Genomic DNA, 18,360 nt, shown 5'->3' with positions numbered 1-18,360 from the left:
TTGTTTCTTTCTCTGGTTTTGGCTTCTTTGATTTATCCCTCCTTTCCCCTATGACCCTCTGCCTTGTTTCTCAAGTTCCACATATCAGTGAGATCATATGATAATTGTCTTTCTCTGATTGACTTATTTTACTTAGCATAATACCCTCTAGTTCCATCCACATCATTGCAAATGGCAAAACTTCATTTTTTTAAAGATTTTATTTATTTGTCAGAGAGAGAGAGAGAGAGAGCGAGCACAGGCAGACAGAATAGCAGGCAGAGGCAGAGGGAGAAGCAGGCTCCCTGCTGAGCAAGGAGCCCGATGTGGGACTCAATCCCAGGACGCTGGGATCATGACCAGAGCCGAAGGCAGCCGCGTAACAAACTGAGCCACCCATGCGTCCCAAAACTTCATTTTTGATGGCTGCATAATATTCCATTGTGTATATACGGACCACATCTTCTTTATCCATTAATCTGTCAATGGACATCTGGGCTCTTTCCATAGTTTGGCTATTATGGACATTGCTGCTATAAATATTGGAGTGCACCAAGACTTTTCTTAAACATTATTAAGCTTCTTTTTAAGTATATAACTTAGTCTACCCCAGAAAACTGGATTCCTGCAGAAGAAATTTATTTTAAAATTGGAAGGGAAATCCTAGGTAGTCTTTGTATTTACAGATTAAGTTTGATGACTTTTATTTCATAAATATTTTTGGTTCAGGCATACCTAAAAAATACTGTGGGTTTGATTCTAGCATTACAATAAACCAAATATCGGAATAAACTGAGTCAAATGAATTTTTTAGTTTCCCAGTGTAAATAAAAGTTAGTTCACACTGTACTAAAGACTGTTAGTGTACAGTAGCTATGTCTAAAAAAATGTACATACCTTAATTTAAATATAGTTCATTGCTAAAAAAATGCTAATCATTATCTGAGTTTTCATGAGTCATAGTCTTATTGCTGGTAGAGGGTCTTGCCTTGTTGTTGATGGCTGCTTATTGAGCAGGGTCGTGGTTGCTGAAGGTTGGGATGGCTGTGGCAGTTTCTTAAAATAAGGCAACAATGAAGTTTGCTGAATCCATTGACTCTTCCTTTCACAGATGATTTCTCTGTGTTATGTGATATAACATGTGATGTAACATGTGATGCTATTTGATAGCATTTTACCCACAGAACTTCGTTCAGAATTGGAGTCAGTCCTCTCAGACCCTGCCACTGTTTTATTAGCTAAATATACTTAATATTCTAAATTCTTTGTTGTCATTTCAACAGTCTTCACCAGGAGTAGAGTCCATCTCAAGAAACCACTTTCTTTGTTCATCCATGAGAAGCGATCCCCCATCCATTCAAGTTTTATTATGAGGTTGCAGCAATTCAGGCACATTTTCAGGCCCCACTTCTAATTCTACTTCTTTTGCTATTTCTACCACATCTGCAGTTACTGCTTTCACTGAAGTCTTGAACCTTCAATTTGTAAAAACACAAATTACAATACAAAAATACAAAATACAAATATCTTCTCCCATTCTGTCAGCTGTCTTTTGGTTTTGTTAACTGTTTCCTTTGCTGTGCAAAAGCTTTTGATCTTGATGAAATCCCAATAGTTCATTTTCGCCCTTGCTTCCCTTGCCTTTGCCGTTGTTCCTAGGAAGATGTTGCTGCGGCTGAGGTCGAAGAGGTTGCTGCCTGCATTCTCCTCAAGGATTTTGATGGATTCCTTTCTCACATTGAGGTCCTTCATCCATTTGGAGTCTATTTTCGTGTGTGGTGTAAGGAAGTGGTCCAATTTCATTTTTCTGCATGTGGCTGTCCAATTTTCCCAGCACCATTTATTGAAGAGTCTGTCTTTTTTCCATTGGACATTCTTTCCTGCTTTGTCAAAGATGAGTTGACCATAGAGTTGAGGGTCGATTTCTGGGCTCTCTATTCTGTTCCACCGGTCTATGTGTCTGTTTTTGTGCCAGTACCATGCTGTCTTGATGATGACAGCTTTGTAATAGAGCTTGAAGTCCGGAATTGTGATGCCACCAACTTTGACTTTGTTCTTCAATATTCCTTTGGCTATTCGAGGTCTTTTCTGGTTCCATATAAATTTTAGGATTATTTGTTCCATTTCTTTGAAAAAAATGGATGGTATTTTGATAGGGATTGCATTAAATGTGTAGATTGCTTTAGGTAGCATAGACATTTTCACAATATTTATTCTTCCAATCCAGGAGCATGGAACATTTTTCCATTTTTTTGTGTCTTCCTCAATTTCTTTCATGAGTACTTTATAATTTTCTGTGTATAGATTCTTCGTCTCTTTGGTTAGGTTTATTCCTAGGTATCTTATAGTTTTGGGTACAATTGTAAATGGGATTGACTCCTTAATTTCTCTTTCTTCAGTCTTGTTGTTGGTGTACAGAAATGCAACTGATTTCTGTGCATTGATTTTATATCCTGACACTTTACTGAATTCCTGTACAAGTTCTAGCAGTTTTGGAGTGGAGTCTACAGACACATGAAAAAGTGCTCCACGTCACTCGGCATCAGGGAAATACAAATCAAAACCACAATGAGATATCACCTCACACCAGTCAGAATGGCTAAAATTAACAAGTCAGGAAATGACAGATGCTGGCGAGGATGTGGAGAAAGGGGAACCCTCCTCCACTGTTGGTGGGAATGCAAGCTGGTGCAACCACTCTGGAAAACAGCATGGAGGTTCCTCAAAATGTTGAAAATAGAACTACCCTATGACCCAGCAATTGCACTACTGGGTATTTACCCTAAAGATACAAACATAGTGATCCGAAGGGGCACGTGTACCCGAATGTTTATAGCAGCAATGTCTACAATAGCCAAACTATGGAAAGAACCTAGATGTCCATCAACAGATGAATGGATCAAGAAGATGTGGTATATATACACAATGGAATACTATGCAGCCATCAAAAGAAATGAAATCTTGCCATTTGCGACGACGTGGATGGAACTAGAGGCTATCATGCTTAGTGAAATAAGTCAATCGGAGAAAGACAACTATCATATGATCTCCCTGATATGAGGACATGGAGAAGCAACATGGGGGGGTAGGGGGATAGGAGAAGAATACATGAAACAAGATGGGATTGGGAGGGAGACAAACCATAAATGACTCTTAATCTCACAAAACAAACTGGGGGTTGCTGGGGGGAGGTGGGATTGGGAGAGGGGGAGGGGGCTATGGACATTGGGGAGGGGAGGCGAACCATAAGAGACTATGGACTCTGAAAAACAACCTGAGGGTTTTGAAGGGTCAGGGGTGGGAGGTTGGGGGAACAGGTGGTGGGTGATGGGGAGGGCACGTTTTGCATGGAGCACTGGGTGTTGTGCAAAAAGAATGAATACTGTTACGCTGAAAAAAAATAAATAAATAAATAAAAAATTTAAAAAAAAAATACAAAATACAAATACAAATACAAAAAAATACAAAAATGCAGTATCTGTAAAGCATAATAAAGCAAAGTACAATAAAATGAGATATGCCTGTATTTTGCTATGTGTGGACCACTTTTCTTTGACAAAAACCCAAATACTCTGACTTGAAGCAGTTCATCTGGGAAAACTTGTGGTTATGGATATACTGAAGGGTAGGGAAGAATGCATCACAAGAGATCTCTTCATTGCACACATAGGCTATCTAATATTATTTGATGAATAGTATTTTAGAAACTTATATAAAGGAAAAGAAAAAAGCAAGAAAAGAATCACCCTAAGTTTTCTGATGAGATTTTTTAGAAATCTTTTCAAAGATCTGAACTATCATAAGATCCACCTTGACATTGTCACACTTGCAAAAGATAATTTAATTAATAGCATTTTATAGATGAAAATGAATTAAGTAATTTCCATAAGATGTTTGGTTACCCAGTACTAAGAAAGACATCTTATTCTTCAATGGGTAGGGATATAAGCAGTGAATGGCTATGTGTGGGTCTGTGCATGCATGTGCCCATGGCGTTTACTTTGTATGGACATACTGCGATCCTAGCCACATGGTTTTCATCCCCAGAAGTTTTGACCTTCTGTGCTTAGTTTCCTCTCAAAACACTCATTATCAGACTCTTTCAGTGCAAGTTAAATCGCCATTGGATTCTTGAGTTTCTCTTCATTGTTTAGTTTTTCTGAGGCCATGCTCATTTTAGGTGAACATTTTGGTTTTAGAAACAGAGCCCACAGTCTATCACGTTTCATCTCCCCCTCCGATTTCCCCCAATTCACTTTTTCTTTCCTTCTCCTGATATCCTCCGTGTTATTCCTTATGCTCCACAAGTGACACCATATGATAGTTGTGTTTTTACAAATTGAAGGTTCAAGACTTCAGTGAAAGCAGTTGACTCTCTGCTTGATTTATTTCACTCCTCCAGACCCATTCATGTTGAGACAAAAGTTGTGTCCTCCTTTCTGATGGAGGCATAATATTTTTTATTTTTATTCTTTTAAGTATTAAGGGGGGCACGTATTGCATGGAGCACTGGGTGTGGTGCATAAACAATGAATCCTGGAACACTGAAAAAATAAAATTAAATAAATAAAAAAAAGTAATCTCTGTGCTCAACTTGGGGCCTGAGCTCATGACCCCAAGATCAAGAGCCACATGCTCTACTGACTGAGGCAGCCAGACACCCCTCATGGTATTATTTTTTAAGTAAGCAGTTTGTTTATGATAAGGACTATTAAAACTAAAGAGAAAGGAAGATTTTTCTGCAAGATAAAAGATGATTATTTTAGTATATCTACACAGTGAAATCTTATTCAGCCACAAAAAGAAATGAATTAATACATGATATAAGATCGATAAACCCTGAATACATTATACTAAGTGAAAGTCTTGGGACATATACGGCCAGATACTATATAATTCCACTGATACGAAATGCAGAAATTCATTGAGACAAAAAGTAGATTAGTGGTTTCTAGGGACTAGGAGTAGGGGGAAATGGAGAGTGACTGCTAATTGGTATGGGTTTTTGTTTTTTTTTTGGGTGATGACAGTGTTCTGGAGTTAAATAGTGGTAATAGTTATACAACCTTAAGAATATACTGAAAACCACTGAATTGTATACTTTAAAAGGGTGAATTTTCTTCTATGTGAGTTACATGTCAGTTTTTAAAAAGCTTACTATTTTAAGGTAAGTTTTCTCTACATAAGGACATTAAAAATATGGTTGTCACAAAACTGGGGCACGTACTATTGTGGGTTACATGATAAAAGATATCATCACTTTCTTACTGTATGACTTGGGATAAATTATTTAACCTTTATAAGTATTTCCTCATTTAAAAAAAAGATTTTATTTATTTATTTGAGAGAGAGAGAGTGAGAGAGCAGGTGCATGCACAACCTGAGGGAGGGATGTAAGGAGAGAGAGAGAATCCCAAGCAGACTCTGTGCTGAGGGCGGAGCCTGGATGCAGGGCTCAATCCCATGACCCCAAGATCACAACCCAAGCTAAAAATCAAGAGTCGGACACTGAACTGACTGAGCCACCCACGTGCCCTGTATTTCCTCATCTTAAAATGGGACTAATATAAATACTTTTATCAGAGTCGTTTGGAGGAGTAAATGTGATAATATTTATATATAAAGTACTATACTTACACATTTTGCCTGTGTGTGCGCCTGTAGGGAGTCTTCTTAAGTGTAGCAAAACACTGAGACTGTCATGATTATCCTAGGCCATACGTGGCATGAGGTTTACTTAGAAGGACAGTAGCATAGCAAACACAGTTAACAAGCAGGACGGCATCCAGCACTAGTATAATTAGTTCTTCCACCACTGTATGCCTCAGTCTGCACAGCCAACCAGTTATTCTGTTTGGTTCCTCAGGTGAAAGGTCTGGGGTAAGAGAATGAGATTCACATGTACAGGGATAGCCACTGACCCTAAAGAGACTGAAAGCTTTTATTACAACTTTATTTATTTATTTATTACACCAGAGCTTCCAAAGTCTCTGCAAAGGACATGTCCATATCCAGGTATTATCATACTCAGAGAAGCCCGAACCCAAGACTTTTCCATCAGATATTTATTGTGCATCTGTACTTTCCTCCAAATTGATGCAGTTTACCTATCAGTGTTCGTAAGTGCTGTTGCCAAATTGTGTCTTTCTCAGGTTTCTGTTAAAACACAGACCTAGAAATTTCAGTAAGGGTCCAGTTTTCATGCAGAGGAGAAAGAGGTGAGGCTTTTTTTTAACCCTTTATTTATAGCCTGGCACTTGTTAAGTGCTCAGTAAATATGCTCATAGGGAATCTTCCAGGTTTTCTGTTTACTGTAAAGTAGTCCTTTTCTTACCACCTAACAATTTTTGGGAAACTCTAGCCTCTATGTCACATGTGTAGGTTTATTTGTGCTTTATCCTTGCTGCTCCAGTGTCCTTGCTCTACTCCGTGCTGTTCACCCTGTCAATATAGTTCCTCACCAGTGTCTCTTCCTGCTTTGCTGAGCTCTTGTCAGTCTCCACCAGACTCTGTTTCAAGCTCAGAAGTGTTTCAGTTCAGGCTTCCCTGAGTTGGCCTCAGGCTGGTGAAACTTTGCAGTGGTCTGTTGCAAACTGGGAAAAGTGTTTCCCCTTTAGATATCCAGAGGAGTCCCAAAGCAATGTTACTTTGGCCCCAATGTGTTATAAGAATTTATTAATTAAACATTTCTTTGAGTTAATCATGTCTGTCTCCGCCCCCAGGTGTGTATATGTATTCAAAGAACTGAGTTGGCAGTAATTTTGAGTAGTAATTGTTACATGGTACCCAGGTTTCTTGCTCCTCTCCATCTTGGATTTATGCTAGACTTGTCAGATTACACTCCTTCTTTCCCAGAGCAGAATTCTTCAGTATCCTTTGCACCATCAGTTCCCCCAAACATGTAAAGATTTTATTAAGATTTTGTAGCACATTAAGACTTTGGCAGCACATATACTAACATCGGCATGTTATAGAGAAGATCAGCATGACCCCCACCCAACGATTATGAAGAAATATAGGATTGCTTTGTTCTTTTGCCTTTAGTGTCATGGTATCTCCAATAATAAAAGCATTTTCATTGTTGCTCTTCTCCTGCCTTACCTTAACGTCAGTCTTCAGCAGCACTGAGGTTATTAAGAGTTGTTAAGCAAACTGGGACACTGTTCAATACATTTCTTGAGATGGGAGTACCAGCTGTTCACTGGATTTTAATTTGCAGTTTGAAGGAGACTAAAAGTGCTGATTTTTCTCCTGGGTTTCCATCCTGAGGGCATAGTGCGTAGTCCTTAGGACAAATTCATTTTTGGTAAGCCTAAAAACTAATAACATCATAATTGCACTTTGTATTTTACAGTGTGTGGACCAGTTGACAAAGATCCAAACTGAATTACAAGAGACAGTGAAAGATTTAGCTAAAGGCAAAAAGAAGTACTTTGAGACTGAACAGATGGCTCATGCAGTACGAGAGAAGGCTGACATCGAAGCAAAGTATGTGCTTTAGCATTTCGCAAAAAGTAATTATGCAAATAAATGTTATTTTTGCCAATACTTTGTTTTCTGTTAATATAAGGCATAGTCTCATTCTTAGGTTATGTTGGTTTAATCTGACCTATAAATGTTACATACTTTCAAATTTTTCTTTTATATTTTATATTTTCTTTTATATTGGATGATCTCATTTAAATTAGTATAGCAAAATGAGTTAGTTTTCACATTAAAAATTGAATTTTGAAAAGGAAAAAGGACAAATGAACATTGTATTGAACGCTTAGCAAAAGCTGGTTGAAGTTGCTATGGTGTCGGAATATCCGGGTTTAGGAGCCTCATTTTTTTTCATGTTAGACTCTAAATGAGTTGTTGTTGGAAATCCCTGACCCTCAGCATGCCATTGAAGGCACCTTGGACATCTCAAATAAATAAAGAGCACTGACCTCAGTATAGAAATCCTGACCCAGACACAGTTTCTCTCTTGTGTGAAATTTTAATATATATACTTTTTAAATGTATGCTTTAGCAAATGTGTGAATTATACTTTTAGTATATGTGAATCATAAGCCCTTTATTTCGAGAATAATTAGGAAAAGAAGGAACTGGCAATTGATAATAAAAGGAGATATAAAGTGAGCAGTACATCTTGAAACAAGATGGGATTGGGAGGGAGACAAACCATAAATGACTCTTAATCTCACAAAACAAACTGGGGGTTGCTGGGGGGAGGTGGGATTGGGAGAGGGGGAGGGGGCTATGGACATTGGGGAGGGTATGTGCTATCATGAGTGCTGTGAAGTGTGTAAACCTGGCGATTCACAGACCTGTACCCCTGGGGATAAAAATACATTATATGTTTATTTAAAAAAAAAAATTGGAAGGGGAGGCGAACCATAAGAGACTATGGACTCTGAAAAACAACCTGAGGGTTTTGAAGGGTCAGGGGTGGGAGGTTGGGGGAACAGGTGGTGGTAAATGGGGAGGGCACGTTTTGCATGGAGCACTGGGTGTTGTGCAAAAACAATGAATACTGTTACGCTGAAAAAATAAATAAAATGGAAAAAAAAAGTGAGCAGTACAGATTTTTGCTATGACGAGCTGAGGAAGATAAAGTTTTTGAGAAAAAATAAACCTGTGCCATTGAATGGGACTCTAAAGAGGTCTATTAAGAAAGCTGACTCTTAACTCCTGGGCATGAAATCAGAAAGGTCATGAACCATTGTACAGACCAGTGCGGGGGGGGGGGGGGGGCGTTCTTTCTAATATGTTTTTATCTATAGGAAGTTAAGCAATCTCATAAGCATCTTGTGAAAATTTATGGTTTCCTCCGAAGTTAATTCAGTACCAAGGACTGGTTGACGAATATTCCTAAAGTATTTAACATTACTGGAAAACGTATTTAATATTTCCCTATTTTAGGTTATTATCTTTATTATTTTTCTGAGCATGCAGATATTTCCCATACTTTGATAAAGTCAGTGAACCCATCTTTCCAATAAGATCTGAAGATTTTAGATTAGATGATCTCCTTATAGGAATTTCCTGTCATGGTGGTTTTGGGGAATTTGTTTTTTTTAAACTTTCAGGGATTCTAGAACAGAGAGTTGAGAGATCTGTTAGAGCATATATAAATACCTACTTTAGCCAAGGTCCACAGAGCAAAAATGAGGACAATTCCAAGGCAGTTCCTAAGAAGTATGGATTTGACAGGGTCTAATTCACAGATATTCATCGCACAACACAGCCTTCTAATATGGCCCAAATTCAAAGCAGTTACATCAAATTAGACATTTTATTTCAGTGTGTAACTTTCCTGAAAATTCGTTCAACTACAGAGTAAGAAATGCCTCTTTATCTTCATTGACTCTCTAAATGTTTATTGAATAATTATTTTGGGTACTTTGAGTACAGAGATGAGTAAGATAAGCTTTGCATTTTTAAGAAATTTAAAGCCTATAATTAAAGGCAAATGTGTTTAAAAGTAACTTTATGATTTGTTTACTCACAGTAGACTCAAGTACCTGCAGTCACTTACATAGTAACTAATAATATGTTCACTGTAGTTGTATGAAAACACTGCTTTGTAAGCATAGAAAATAAATTAATTTTGCCTAATGAGAAAGGAAACCTTTATAGACGAAGTGATATTTGGATAGAGTTGAAGGAGATGAGAAGGAAGCTCAGGGAGGGGAAATAAAGATGGGACTATGTATACTTTTGATAGATGATTTGATAGATGGTGAGCTGTGCACATTAAGAGAGTATAAAAAGGAAGAGGGATGCCATTTGAAAGGAAGGATGGGTTCCATTTTGGATATGTAGGTTCTGAAGAGCCTGCAGGACACTGAAGTGAATAAATTTGGTAGGGAGTCATGTATCTAACTCTCAGGTGAGACTCTGGGCCTGAAGATCTCGCTTTGGGGTTGGTTGCCTATCAGGTGATAGTTATAGGGATGAAATCATATATAAAATGAGAAATTGAGTTTGGGACTCTAAGGAGCATTAACATTTGGAAGTAGATGGTGAGGAGTGTGCAATACAATTCACTATTTATATGTATCTTTTTTGTTGTAGATCAGAATCTTTGAGCATTGGAACTGTATTATTTTATCTATTACTAATATCTTCTTAAGTACCACACAAGAGTTTATATGAGGATTAGCAAATGAAACAGAAAGCAGAAACTTAGAACCTTATATTGGAAAATCTAGGTGCAACTCAGATCATTTGGATAATGACTGCAAGAAAAAGAATTGAGAAACCCCAGTCTTTTTTAATCTTGAACAGGCTCTTTCAGATTCTGAAGTGTGTGGCTTTTTCTAGTCAAAACAAATAGGAATCTGATTAATAAAAGCAGACAGAACCCCAGGAAATACAAATATGGCAAGGTAGAAAATAACAGGAGTGTCTTGGACACAATTTTTTTTTTTTTAAACAGTGGAGAAGTAGTTAGGATTCATACGTGTGCATCCTTGAATGTTTCTCTTTTGTTAGAAAGATGATGGGCTGCGTTTGCTATCCTCCAAACATTTGCTATGCAGAGACTGGCTTGCTCCACCTTCCATTCCCATGGGGTCTGCAACTTTCCTTGGTATTATGGCATAGCTTCCAGCACATGCACTGAATTCTCCCATGGCAATCACCATGACACTGCAGTCAAGACAAACATTGCAGCTTCAAAAATCACTGGTCGGTCGTGGGAGTGTTGTTATTCCTTACTGTTTGTCTGTTGACTTTCTCCTTCTGTTTATCTCTGGCTGTTTGGGTAAAACCAGCATATTTTTACTACTGATTGTTAATTATGTTTCCTTCCCAAACTGAAAGGAATTGAGGAAAATAAGGACGTCAGAATGGGAGAAGATTAAATAAAACAAAATCATATAGGGCAGAGCCCAAGGACTTTCTCACTGTGTTCCAATACTATGGTAAGAGTGGAGGGAGCACGCAGGCTGGGAGCCAAACAAGAAGGACTTTCCATGGGAGAAATAATGGAATTAAGGACTTTGAAGACCCTGGGAATATCCTACTATAGGTTACATTGCAGGTGTTGTCACAGCCTATTGCACATGGCCCTGAATGCCTGCTAATTTTTGCCTCCACAGATTGGTTATCCCCGTGTTTCTAAACTAAGTGTGAATTTAAGTGTGTGTAATTGTATGACACTGGGAATCACCTATAGTTTGATGACTCTTGTTCATTAGGAGATACCAATATATTGTATTTGTCAAATTGTATTCTTGTCATTCAGGATATCTTAATTAAATATCCCAATTTTCTTGTTGCACTACAATATTCTTCCTGTAGTAAAGGAAAATAATCATTGCTCCTGGCTTTCTATTTTTTTAGTTCTCTTTTGGAATAGCATTGCAGAAAAGCATCACTGTTTTAAAAATTTGGAATTATAATACTAAAGATGTCATATGTAATTTGATAATTTTATGAAACATACTGTATTTTCTGTTTTATTATAGATCTAAACTTAGTCTTTTTCAATCAAGAATCAGTTTACAGAAAGCAAGTGTAAAGGTGAGTTTTTAAAAACTATTTCACAATTGAAAAACCTTAGCTTACTAAAAAAGAACTGGGTTTTTTGAGGGTTGAAGTCAGTTATTTCCACCTAATTTAGAAGCATTTTAAAGTCATTAACTCGGGGAAGAAGTCTCCTTCCCAGTTCATGGGGGTTTTCTGCCTAGGTGTCAGCACTTTGGACACTGCTTGCTTCTCAAGATTGCTTTAGAGATAGGTTCTATACCTTACCTGCTTAGGTAGCCTGTTATCTTTAACTCTTAGTCCAAGAGACTTAGTCCTCGGGCTTTAGAAAATCTACAAAATTCATTTCATTCCGATTTACAGCCTTGAGCAGATACTCTGGGCCAGATCCAAGTGAGATTTTCCTGTGGGATCATTGAACTGTCGAATACCTGATAAGTAAGTTTAGTGATCCGCCTTTGGCTGTCAGGATTCCGGCCAGGACACTATTCTTTTGGCATATGAGGAATGCTGATTTTTTAATTTTAATTTTTGAAAGATTTTATTTATTTATTTGAGAGAAAGAGAGTGAGAGAAAGAGAACACAAACAGGGGGGAGAGGCAGAGGGGGGAAACAGACTCCCGAGAAGCAGGGAGCCTAATGTGGGACTCGATCCCAGGACCCTGCAATCATGACCCAAACCGAAGGTAGATATGTAACCAACTGAGCCACCCAGGTACCTGGAATGCTGATTTAAAAAAAAAAAAAAAAAAAGATTTTCTAACTCATAGCAAATTTACCCATGTCTTTGAAAAGTAGGTACTTACTTAATTTGGGAACCTTTTTTTCCCATCTGAATAAAATGAGCAAAATACTTTGAAGTATTTTGAAAAGCTTTGGAAGTATGTTAAGTGTAAATAACATGTAAAAACAGTCTTGGGGTACCTGGGTGACATAAGCCTTTGGCTCATGTCATGATCCCAGGATCCTGGGATCGAGCCCTGCATCAGGCTCCCTGCTCAGTGGGGAGCTTGCTTCTCCCTCTCTCTCTGCTGCTCTGCTTGCTTGTGCTCTCTTTCTCTGTCAAATAAATAAATAATGTCTTAAAAAAAAAAAAGGAAACACTCTCACCATGTTTAACAGTTGTAATCATTATTTAATTCCTCAATAGTGTTGAATATTTTTATATGCAAATGAGTATTTCTGCACATGGTTACCTTTACTCTTGTTGGGGAGCCATTAATTGCCAGCTAAGAATGGTATCCTTATATATCTTACAGTGCAATATCAGTTTGTGTTGATTTTTTTTCTCTTTCACTATGTTTTAGTTAAAAGCCCGGCGATCTGAATGTAATTCTAAAGCTACCCACGCAAGGAATGATTATCTTCTTACATTAGCAGCAGCAAATGCACACCAGGATCGCTACTATCAAACAGATTTAGTTAACATTATGAAGGTAATACAGCCTTAATATTTGTGCTCATTTGTTTCGTTAGAGAGAAAACAACTCATGAGTTGACTATTCAGTAGGTAGCATTGAGTCAGTAGAATAGCAGCCAGGTTTCTTTGCAGTTCTTTGAACAATACTTGATATTGTTTGAGTACCCTCTCTTTCAGGTAATTCTGAATTAATTTTTAATATAAGAAAATATTTAAAGCCAAATCACAGTAAAAAGACTAACTGTAGTTAGTCCCTAGTAGTGGCAGATATTTACTGTATAATGGTTATTAATATAGAAGATACAGAATAAGATTCTTTTAAGGCTCAGGTTTTTAAAATTTTATAATTTTACCTTTAATTAATAGGTAAACTTGTATTTGATGTTTTATGATTTTGAGGTACCCATGAGAAGAAGAGAAAATATCTGGTAATTATATGAAGATGTCTCTACCCTAGGTAGTGCTCTGAAATGTAGATAGATTGTATTATACTTTCTTGTGTGCTCAAACTCAATTTGGTCTTTCCCTGTTTATACATGTATTTGTTTCTTTCACTTCTAATGAAGTAAAAGAAAAGGGGTAGAGAAGAAAATCTTGTTTAAACGTCTGCCAGATTTCACCTGTCACTGCATAGAGTGTATCTCATTTTCTCCTGTCTTCTTAAGGACCCAAATATTTGATTATTCTGTCTTTCGCTTATATTTTCAATCCATCCTTTTCAAATATTGTTCTTAATGACTATCAAAACACATTAATTGAATTGCTTGCTTTACAGATCAGAAGCTTTGAGAATGGGGATGCAACAGGAGTGGGTGCTCTTTTTTTCTATAGGGCCTCTGGGAAAGAGATAAACTCTGTCTAGAAACTGTAAGTTCTTTCCTTGAAAGTAGACAGGACATTTCCTGAAACCTTCAGGGAAAAATGGGAGTGATAGAGTCAAACTGGGCTAAGAAATATCCAGTTGCAAAATGTTTTCTTTCCTTTTTGTTCATTGCCAGAACTCCCCTTTTCCTAGCTTCTATCCTGTTTTGAATTCCACTGGTTAGAACATAGGTGGTAAGAGAGACAAGGGCTTGTTTTGACATCCCAGATGAGAGCTCTGTTTACGTTTCCTGATAAAATGTTAGACCTAGAGGTTTAGGCATTTTAGTATCTTATTAGGCGTACATAGCCCTTCAGATTTACAAGAACCAACTAGAGGCTTGACCTCCCATTATACCATACTTTCTCTAGGGAAATATATATGTCTACTCAGTCTTAGACAACCCATTTATTAAAGAAGATACTCAATACAGTTTACACTTAAAGTCGTGATTCCCTGTATACTGCCCACTCTTAAAGCTGTTAACTATATATTTCCCCTTTGATTACTTTAAAATGAACATACTAGTTAAGCAGCAGCAAAATTAAATCTTTATGTTTTTTAAATTGAATCCTCAGGCTAAAAGACCTCTTTCTTGAAACCCTGTGACCTTTGATAAACTGGGAAAGGTACAGTATTATTTTGGGGGTGTACCTTCTGCCCAATATAAAGAGAAAGTTAATGGGCCTGGCCAGCTCTCAGATTATATATCTTTGAACTTGCTTTGAAGTCCTAATGCAGATATTTGCTAGGCAGTGGTTTGGTTATGCCTCCGATTACTCATTTCAATCGACATTGTAAAGTACTGGAATGATAAAAATAGAGGAGTCCTCTTTTGTCCCTTAAAAGTAGAACAGATGTATTCTCAGTTTTCATGTTGTGTATGTGTGAATTCATTTTCTTCCTCATGTTAACTCTGTAGTCTGCAGTATTGGAAAACTGTCATCAATCATATTGTTAGCTGCTGAGTGAGTTTCTATCATTGAATTGACAGTGAGTGGCCCTTCGTATCTTTCTTAGAAAAGTCTTGTTTTCTGAATTGTTGTCAAGGTTATGATGCCCTAGCTAGGGTCTTTTTAAATGAATTCTATGGATAATTTTGAAGCAGGAGGTTTGATTCTTTGGTTTAATCATAAGCATTTAATAGTCACTTACAATGTGGTAGATACTGGACTACACTTTGGGAAGAGGCAGAGATGAGTAAGACGCTCTTTATCTTCAAAGAGCTCAGTCTGGTGGAAGAGAGAGAAATACATAGAAATGATATAATGAAGCCCCAAATCGGGCTCTCTGCTCAATAGGGAGCCTGCTTTCTCCTCTCTCTCTGCCTGCCTCTCTGCCTACTTGTGAGTTCTGTCTGCCAAATAGATAAATAAAATCTTAAAAGAATAATGAAATTACTTATTGGTGGAGGACCATAATTAGTAATATTAACAACTATTCTTTTTTTTCTTTGATTGCTCAATATTGCTCTGGCATTATCCTAATCATTTTAGGCATATTATCCTTTACCATTTTTTTCTTTATCTTAGTTAGAATTCATAGTTCATTATTTAAATACCATTCTAGCCTATAAATGGAATGAAGTGAAATTCCAACCCAGGATGAACCCAGATAACCTCTTTCTTTGTACCGGAATCCAAGTAGCCAAGTACTACTGAAAACAGTCTTTAAACAGATAGAACACATTTATGTTCATAAATTAATGTGGAACCAGTCTCAAATGGACCCTGAGCATTTGGGTCCATTTGGTCATTTCCTTGGTTGACTCCTAGTATTTTTAACATTTCTTTCAACTTTTTTCCATCTCAAACCTCGAATTTACCTCTTCTCTTTCACACTTAGCAAGTGGTCTTTCTTCCTAATTTACAGAGAAAATACAAGCCATTAAAAGGGAACCCCATTATTTTCCCATTACACATTTATTTGTGTTCAAGATTCCTCCAAGGAACCTCAACAACAGAGTTGTTTCTCCTGTCTAAAGATGATCCTTTCACCTCGGTTTTGGATAATGCATTTTCAGGATCAAAACAAATATTCTATTTTCTTACATATCTTGGACATTGTATTCTTAGGTTAAAAGTGTAGAAGAGGGCGCCTGGGTGGCTCAGTGGTTTAAGCCGCTGCCTTCGGCTCAGGTCATGATCTCAGAGTCCTGGGATCGAGTCCCACGTCGGGCTCTCTGCTCTGAAGGGAGCCTGCTTCCCTCTCACTCTCTCTGCCTGCCTCTCTGCCTACTTGTGATCTCTCTCTGTCAAATAAATAAATAAAATCTTTAAAAAAAAAAAAAGTGTAGAAGAAAAAAAAAATGCCAGAGCATGAGAGTGAAGTAACTGTTGGGTGTCCAGCATGGCCAGGTACTGTCTAGGTACTTTAAATACCTTCTTTCATTTAGTTTTCAGAACATCTTTCGAGCTAAATATCATTATCCCTGTTCTGCAAATCATATAGCAGAGCGTCAGTGAGGTTCAGGGAATGTGTATATATTCAGGACTTAAAGTCTCTGTGACTTCAGAGCCTGTGTTCTTTACTAGATACCACACTGTGTTTTCTACATTGCATTCCAATCTTCTTTTTTTTTTAGTTTTATACTTTATTTTATTTTATTTTTTGTGTGTTTATCTTTTTATTTTCTTTAATTTTTTAAAATGTTTTATTTTTTTTCAGTGTTCCAAAATTCATTGTTTATGCACCACGTCCAGTGCTCCATGCAATACGTGTGCTCCATGATACCCACCACCAGGGTCATCCAACCCTCGACTCTCCTCCCCTCCAAAACCCTCAGTTTGTTTCTCAGAGTCCACAGTCTCTTATGTTTGTCTCCCCCTCCGATTTCCCCCATCTCACTTCTCCTCTCCATCTGCCCATGTCCTCTGTGTTTTTCCTTATGCTCCACAAGTAAGTGAAACCATGTGATACTTGACTCCCTCTACTTGACTTATTTCACTCAGCATAATCTCTTCCAGTCCTGTCCATGTTGATAAAAAAGTTGGATATTCATCCTTTCTCATGGAGTCATAATACTCCATTGTATGTATGGACCATATCTTCTTTATCCATTCATCCGTTGAAGGGCATCTTGGCTCTTTCCACAGTTTGGCCATTGTGGCCATTGCTGCTATGAACATTGGGGTACAGATGACCCTTTTTTTCACTACATCTGTATCTTTGGGGTAAATACCCAGTAGTGCAATTGCAGGGTCATAGGGAAGCTCTATTTTTAGTTTCTTAAGGAATCTCCACACTGTTTTCCAAAGTGGCTGCAACAACTTGCATTCCTACCAACAATGTAGGAGGGTCCCCTTTCTCCACATCCTCTCCAACACATATTGTTTACTGTCTTGTTGATTTTGGCCATTCTGACTGGTATAAGGTGGTATCTCAGTGTGGTTTTGATTTGAATCTCCGTGATGGCTAATGATGACGAACATTTTTTTCATGTGTCTGTTAGCCATTTGCATGTCTTCTTTGGAGAAGTGTCTGTTCATGTCTTCTGCCCATTTTTTGACGTGACTATCTGTTTTGTGTGTGTTGAGTTGTGGAGTTATTTATAGTTCTTGGATATCAGCCCTTTGTCTGTAGTGTCATTTGCGAATATCGTCTCCCATTCCGTGGGTTGCCTCTTTGTTTTGCTGACTATTTCCTTTGCTGTGCAGAAGGTTTTGATCTTGATGAAGTCCCAAAAGTTCATTTTTGCTTTTGTTTCCTTTGCCTTTGGAGACATGGCTTGAAAGAAGTTGCTGTGGCCAATGTCGAAGAGGTTACTGCCTATGTTCTCCTCTAGGATTTTGATAGATTCCTGCCTCATGTTGAGGTCTGTTATCCATTTCAAGTTTATCTTTGTGTATGGTGTAAGAGAATGGTCGAGTTTCATTCTTCTACACATCTCTGTTCAATTTTCCCAGCACCATTTATTGAAGAGACTATCTTTTTTCCACTGTATATTTTTTCCTGTTTTGTTAAAGATTATTTGACCATAGAGTTGAGGGTCCATATCTGGGCTCTCTACTCTGTTCCACTGGTCTATGTGTCTGTTTTTGTGCTAGTACCTTCCTGTCTTGGTGATCACAGCTTTGTAATAAAGCTTGATATTGGGCAAATATTTATGTCCCCAATATGGGCACAGCCAACTACATAAGACAACTGTTAATCAAGATAAAGAGTCATATTGATATGAATACATTAATAGTAGGGGATCTTAACATGCCATTCTCAGAAATAGACAGATCATCCAAGCAGAAAATCGATAAAGAAACAAGAGCATTGAATGACACATTGGATCAGATCCACCCTAAAACAACAGAATACTCATTCTTCTCGAGTGCACATGGAACTTTCTCCAGAATAGACCACATACTGGGTCACAAATCAGTGAGAGTGAGATTATTCCCTGCATATTCTTAGACCACAATGCTCTAAACTGGAACTCAACTACAAGAAACAGTTTGGAAGGAATTCAAACACTTGGAAGCTTACCACCCGGCTTAAGAATGTTTGGATCAGCCAAGAAATCAAAGAAGAACTTAAGCAATTCATGGAAACCAATGAGAATGAAGACAATTCAGTCCAAAACCTATGGAATACGACAAAGGCGGTTCTAAGGGGGAAATACATAGCCAT

General features: G+C 37.7%; 1 protein-coding gene across 2 annotated transcripts in view; it reads left to right on the top strand.

Moving 5' to 3' along the window:
• Nucleotides 1-18,360, top strand: part of FCHSD2 (FCH and double SH3 domains 2) — a 284,199-nt gene that overhangs the window by 145,014 nt on the left and 120,825 nt on the right. For both annotated transcript variants that reach the window (XM_046015694.1, XM_046015695.1), the window contains exons 6-8: nt 7,334-7,467; nt 11,439-11,493; nt 12,766-12,894. In XM_046015694.1, coding sequence (XP_045871650.1) covers nt 7,334-7,467; nt 11,439-11,493; nt 12,766-12,894 — 318 coding nt within the window. The remainder of the gene's footprint in view (nt 1-7,333; nt 7,468-11,438; nt 11,494-12,765; nt 12,895-18,360) is intronic.

Source organism: Meles meles, chromosome 8 (assembly GCF_922984935.1).
Source record: "Meles meles chromosome 8, mMelMel3.1 paternal haplotype, whole genome shotgun sequence".
NCBI lineage: Eukaryota > Metazoa > Chordata > Mammalia > Carnivora > Mustelidae > Meles > Meles meles.
Note: the sequence above shows the minus strand (reverse complement) of the source record. Positions and strands in the feature narration are given on the sequence as shown.